This window comes from Oncorhynchus masou, unplaced genomic scaffold, assembly GCF_036934945.1.
Source record: "Oncorhynchus masou masou isolate Uvic2021 unplaced genomic scaffold, UVic_Omas_1.1 unplaced_scaffold_518, whole genome shotgun sequence".
Taxonomy (NCBI): Eukaryota; Metazoa; Chordata; class Actinopteri; order Salmoniformes; family Salmonidae; genus Oncorhynchus; species Oncorhynchus masou.
Genome location: NW_027011585.1, coordinates 84255 through 91089, shown reverse-complemented (window position 1 = coordinate 91089; position 6835 = coordinate 84255). Strand labels below are relative to the sequence as shown.

Here is a 6835-nt window from a genome sequence, read left to right as displayed (position 1 = left end):
TTTGGCCCAAGGATGATTTTATTTGGCCCCCTATGTTTTCTAACCAAATAAAACGTAATTGTTAAAAGACTGTAAAAACACCAGCAAATCAGCTCCAAGTGATTTTCATTTTGGAAATTTGTTTCGAAGTATTCCCACGCACAATAAAGAGATATATATGTGGTTGTACACAAATGTAAGCAAGGTTTGAAATTAGTCAAATATTATATCTGTTTGGCCTTCCTACGGTATATTTGCAGTCTACAAATTTGAGATATTTTATTCCACACCTCTTCCCATCTGGCTAAGAAAAAAAATGGTTGATGATCCCTGGCCTTCACCCTCGATACTTTTCACTCCCTCAGCTTTGGGATGCTTGTGTATACGGCAGAGTCACACGTGAACATGCAAATTGAGATCCAAGGAGAAGGGAGTGATTTGGAATTCAGCTGATGTCATATGTATTGTGCATCTGCATGTGTGTGTTTGATGGTATTTACTTACCGGAGGTTGCGGAGCCTCCCAAATGAGAGACAACGCCAGTCAGCTGGTAGTAACCATTCACTGACTGCACTGGCTTCTGCTTCTGTCAGAAAACACATGTGATGATAGGATTCTCATTTCCTCTACAGTTCACCACACTGTCTACAGTCTACTACAGTACTAGTCTTATACAGGAGGTCTACTACATTGTGTACTCCTCATAACTATCTCAGTGTTCTGTCATAACTTATTTTTCACTGCGTTCACTCTCTCTCTATCTCTCTCTCTCTTCTCACCACTGAGGCTGTCAGCAGCACTTTCCCTGGTTCCTGCTCATTTGAATCTGAGGGGTCAAATATACATATCAAGAGCTGTGAAAACGTGGTCACTTGTCTGAATTACTCTGGACTAAATCAGCTCCCATACATCACTAAAGATGTCTGAGAAACATTTTAAATGGCAGCTTCCAGATTCTCTGTCAGCAGGACCATTTTGGGAGTGGGTGGTTTGTGTGGTGTTGGAGCAAGAATAGTGTTATGGTGCCATGATCTACCTGAACAGCAGAGGGCGCTGTCTTTGTTCTCTCCAGGTGGGCTGGAGACTTGGCTGGCGAGGGTCTGGGGGATGGACCCCTGGATGCTGGGGGCCTGGCTGGTGAGGGCCTGTGGACTGGCACTGTGCAGGTGTGGCACCATGTCCCCACAGAGGGTGAAGAGCCTCAGCTCCGAAGGAAACAAAAGAGGAGCCTCCAGCTTCTCCAACCCCCCAGGTCCTCCAAACCTCTTCAGATGCAGAACCAGCACACTGCCCAGAAACAGAGAGGAAGAGAGATGAACAGACAGACAATGAAACCAGTCAACAACATAACAGATGAGTGAAATGTGTTTGGCGGTGCACACCTCTAAGTCCTACAACCTGCTCAGGAAGGTAACTACTCCTAAAGGCTCAGGACATTAAACACTGCTAGTACTATGAGAGGTTATAAAGGGACAACTCACAGAGGCAGTGTGTGGAACTGCTCCACCTTTGAGGCGTGGAGGCCTTTACAGCCCTCACATGTGAATTCAACCTTTTCACTCTGGTTAGAAACAAAAGCATTACATATTGAATGATACCACTACAATAATAAGATAGCGTATTCTGAGGCAGTGGGCAGCTTGCCCTGGGTGTTAGTCTCTACATGCAGGGCTGAGCCCTAAGTGCTGACTTCGAAAGTGAGTGCCAGGCTGCTCAGCAAGGTGCGCTCAGGGCTGAAGTCCAATGAGAGGTGGTTGTAGTCCTCTCTGGTAGACGACTCGCGCCCACAGCTTTAGAAGCAGGACAAAGAGAAGAAAAATGCACCAAGTCTGTTTCAGGTCTCTACAATGTTTCTGTTATGCCATGTGTTTTGTAATATATATATAAAGATCATGTTCTCAGTAGATACATTACAAGCAACCTCTTACCTGGTACATGTGCGCACCGACACAAGTTGGAACTCCAGCTGGGAAACAGGGCAGGTATAGTTCATCCCGAGTGTCTTCAGAATCATGCCCTCCTCCTTCAGCTGGCACAGCATATCGACAAGTAACTCATGTGCGTCCTATGATGAGGAAGAGAAAGAAACACACCAAGATAAAAGCAAATTAAAAAGAGAAAATGAACCCTTGCAAGAAGAGCACTCGTACACAAGAGAGTAGTGCCTCAGTTACCTGTTGCGTGTCCCCCAGATACTTCAAATCGTATCCCGACAAGGAGTACTTGACCTTCCACATGAGGTCTGCTTTTGAGGCCTGGTTTGCCACACTGTCAGGTCGACCCGAACGGTGCACATCAGACAGAGACCTGTAGGGGAGACAGAGAGTAAGTTAGCAGCTGTCTGGATGGTGTCAACCTACTGGCTTACGCCTGAATGAGATGAGTAAATACAAATGTTTTATCTAGTGGCACCCCATCATTAGAAATGTTTCATTTGATTTGATGCAATTTCACCTTTGAGGACGGACAATGAAGCCAAACAACAAAAAAGTATTGTTTATTCTCCTAAGATATTTGGTTTGGATACTGCTCTCAATTCCAGAGCATTTTAAAAAACTACCAAATTTCCCACGGTAAGGTGGAATGTTCAGTCAATGAGCATTATGGGTCATGTAGTCATTCTACACTTTCCAAATTGGCCTACAAAATGCCTACATCATAATCAGTGTGTCATTGTTGTTCCTCTGGGTTATGAAGATTCCAAAAAAAACAAAAAAAATGGAAAAAAACCATAAATACAATACACAGCAAAATATGAAGTGGTTAAGGTTAGGAAAAGGGTTAGGATTAGTGAAAGTGCTATCTTAACCTGCTACGACAATCCCTTTCTGTAGAAGTGGCGTGAAAAGAGTGTCCCTTCTTTAATTTATGACCACAATTAATGGGTGTGTGGGGTGAGTGTCTGCTTTTGAGCCTTCCCTTACCTGAGCAGGTTGGAGAAGGGGAGGAGCTCCAGAGTTGTTCCTGGTGCAGGATTTCCTTTGAGAATGATGGCAGGACCAGGAGGCATTGCAGGGTGGCGTTAAGGAAGCAAGTGTTGCCAATGTTAGGCAACCTGTGAAGAAGAAGCAGTCATCAGTACACACATAGAGATGAATCATAACCTTCATATCTCTATAAAGTGATGATAATGGCAGGGGATACGGGATACATTATATTTAACACAAAGAAGTGGATGTCCTTTAGACCAAGATTGACATAATTCATGGGTTTATAAATATCTATTAAAACGGACATGCTCGATAGTAAGCCCTATCCCCATAGTATATCAGACACTAATCTCTAAACAATAGAGAACTTATATTCAATGCATTTGCAGTGTGTTGTGGTTTACCCAAGAAGTTCCATGTTGACCAGTGCCACCCGTTCTCCTCTGGCCCCCTGGGTCTCTTCTGGCCCTCTGGTGGCTGAGCTGGCCCTGGGAAGAGTCATGCTTCTGGTGGCTGAGCTGGTCCTGGGAAGAGTCATGCTTCTGGTGGCTGAGCTGGCCCTGGGAAGAGTCATGCTTCTGGTGGCTGAGCTGGCCCTGGGAAGAGTCGTGCTTCTGGTGGCTGAGCTGGCCCTGGGAAGAGTCGTGCTTCTGGTGGCTGAGCTGGCCCTGGGAAGAGTCATGCTTCTGGTGGCTGAGCTGGCCCTGGGAAGAGTCATGCTTCTGGTGGCTGAGCTGGCCCTGGGAAGAGTCGTGCTTCTGGTGGCTGAGCTGGCCCTGGGAAGAGTCATGCTTCTGGTGGCTGAGCTGGCCCTGGGAAGAGTCATGCTTCTGGTGGCTGAGCTGGCCCTGGGAAGAGTCATGCTTCTGGTGGCTGAGCTGGCCCTGGGAAGAGTCGTGCTTCTGGTGGCTGAGCTGGTCCTGGGAAGAGTCATGCTTCTGGTGGCTGAGACTGGTCTCTGGGGCATTGGACTAGAGTGTTCCTGAAGAGACAGAGGTCTGGAGGAAGGAGAGAAACAGGTCTAACGCCTCCAACACAGATATTATCACTCTACACAGTCTCTCTATTAAATACTGTACTGTACTATAAACACAGCTAAGTAGTTATGCATGTACTGCTGTCCATATAAATGCAGTGTACCAAGTAGACCAGGCCAATAGGTTAGTACTCTCTTTATCCACTAGATGTAGACAGAAGAGGCTCAAACTACAGTTTCAGGAAAATAACTTTCTGGGACTGTGTTTATCAAGTGTCTCCGAATAGGAGTCTGATCTAGGACCAGTTTTGCATTTTAGATCATAGATCAATGAATCAGATTATTATGGACAGAGATGACCTGATCCTAGATTAGCACTCATACTGTTGATTAACACTGGCCTTGGTCCGGTAGCACTAAACCCAACTCTCCAATGAGACTCTCGGATGGCACTGTACTTCATGTTTGGATTACCTGACTGTTGTGCCCTCCTGACTGGTGTCTCCATGACGGTCCAGAGGGTTGGTAGGAGAGGGAGAACAAGGGTGGGACACCACTGGACAGGATTTCACTGGGGAAGGGTTTTTGGCAGGTGACCGGGGTACAGAGGGTTGTTCAGCAGGTGAGCAAGGCTGAGAGGCACATTTAACAGGAGAGGGAGGTGGATGGAGGGAGGAGAGTTGGTCAGAGGGTGAGGGGTCAGAGGTAGCGGAGCCATTCCGTTCAGAACGGTCAGATGGAATTGGAGAGGGGGATGAAGTGCCCCTCTCCTTCTTCTTTCTTGTCTTCTGCTCCACATCAACTGAATTTGCTTTCTGACGTTTTTTCTGTTGACAAGAAAATGTGATAGTGCTAAATACTTCCCCCCAGATCCCCAGCCAATGGAAGAGGGGGGTCATAAGAGTAGGAAGAGGATGGCCTAAATGGAGAATCATAGGTATCTATCCTAAACCTCAAATAACACAGTATAGACAGGTTACATTGAGTGAAATTTGCAATAGCCGAACTTCACTTTTTACGCATTCGTCAATCAGAATGTCATTTTACTTTTACTCTTCCCACTAGGTTTAAGAGAAAAATACTACTCCAGAATGATAGTAGTTGTTAATTGATTAAATGACCTGATTTCATACCTTTTTGCACCAGCAGAAACAAGCCATGTCGATAACCAATATAGACTGATACATTTCCTCATTAACCCATTGTTCAAATTGGCTTTAAGACCATTGTGATGTCATCGGTCATGTATGACACCACCATTTGGCAACCCAATCTATAACATTTAAAAAAATATTGTTCAATGAACAAATATGTTTTATTGAAGAGCAAAGTTATGCAGTATACATACAATATTGTAGATAATATGCTCCATTGTATTCTTGTTTCTTTTTTTACATTCATTTTTTGTATGTTGTTTCATTAAACGTATGACCACAATAAAGGCATTTTAAGTGCCTTGATCTTCATCTTACAAGTTTTTTGATAGCTTCCATGTTGTGGTTTGGTTATCGGTTTATTTAAATTTAAATGTTTTTTCTCTTATTCACCAGCAGATGGACAAAGGGTTGGTTAAAAGAATGTGAACAGGTGGTAGATTTAGCCTAAACCTCAAACAACAATCCAGATTGGTTTGGGACAGTTATCCGTATTCAATCTTGCCCTTAGGGCAGCTCTGTCTCAGGTCTGTTTAGTGCTGTCTTGCCAACTCCTACTAGCTAGAGTCCCAGGTCTGTTTAGTGCTGTCTTGCCAACTCCTACTAGCTAGAGTCCCAGGTCTGTTTAGTGCTGTCTTGCCAACTCCTACTAGCTAGAGTCCCAGGTCTGTTTAGTGCTGTCTTGCCAACTCCTACCAGCTAGAGTCCCAGGTCTGTTTAGTGCTGTCTTGCCAACTCCTACCAGCTAGAGTCCCAGGTCTGTTTAGTGCTGTCTTGCCAACTCCTACTAGCTAGAGTCCCAGGTCTGTTTAGTGCTGTCTTGCCAACTCCTACCAGCTAGAGTCCCAGGTCTGTTTAGTGCTGTCTTGCCAACTCCTACTAGCTAGAGTCCCAGGTCTGTTTAGTGCTGTCTTGCCAACTCCTACTAGCTAGAGTCCCAGGTCTGTTTAGTGCTGTCTTGCCAACTCCTACTAGCTAGAGTCCCAGGTCTGTTTAGTGCTGTCTTGCCAACTCCTCCAGTGGTTCTTTCTTAAAAAGTTGCATCACATTGCAGCACAACTTGCGGGCTGCCGCAGAATTCTATGTCACATTATTTATTATTTAAGTGTCAGACGTTGTTGCCATTAACGCTTGTTAGAGCTAGTTTGACCACCAGAGAGCATCTTTGAGAAACATTTGGCCGTTTTTAACATGAAACTAATCGTTGGATAACAGATCTGCTCTCGGAACTCATTTACACACGTTACTGTGTGTGTTTCGATTCTCTCTCGCACAAACACACACATACACGCTCACCCTCTATAACCACTCTTTATATTTACAGTGGTGATGGACAGCTGGAGGCATTTTGTTGTGAATTCTGAAAACTAGCCAACCTAACTCAGAAATACATTTCACTGGTTGCCATGGTGAATAATCCGATAATAATTGGTTGGACACATGAAAGGAAACAAAGAGTTTACCGGAAACTGAAAATGAAAATACTTGCAGATCAATTCAGATCAACAATTTTCAATAGTAGATCTAATTACATTTAGAGGATTCTAAATTAATATCTAATGGGCTATTATACAATGATAATGCAGGGATAATAATAAATTAATATATTTGTAGGGGTTGGGCAAATCTGGTTTTAGACTACTTAAGCATTGAAAACATTGAAGTTTGCCCATTTTGGGCAACATCTACAGTGGTACCTGCAACATCTACAGTGGTACAATATAAATATATATTTTTGAATTACTTTTTAAAAATGTATATGTTTATTAAGTTGTCTTGCTTTTCTCAGAGCAGGA

At 44.1% G+C, this 6835-nt stretch overlaps 1 protein-coding gene across 1 annotated transcript; it reads right to left on the bottom strand.

The window, feature by feature from the left end:
• Positions 1-340: 340 nt before the first annotated feature.
• On the bottom strand, positions 341-2989 carry LOC135535808 (ubiquitin carboxyl-terminal hydrolase 37-like). The gene is made up of 9 exons (XM_064962236.1): positions 2904-2989; positions 2154-2286; positions 1908-2044; positions 1670-1769; positions 1461-1540; positions 1016-1266; positions 759-805; positions 484-565; positions 341-354 (listed from the first exon to the last, which is right to left on the bottom strand). The coding sequence occupies exons 1-9, from the start codon at positions 2987-2989 to the stop codon at positions 341-343; spliced, it is 930 nt and encodes a 309-aa protein (XP_064818308.1).
• Positions 2990-6835: the final 3846 nt, after the last annotated feature.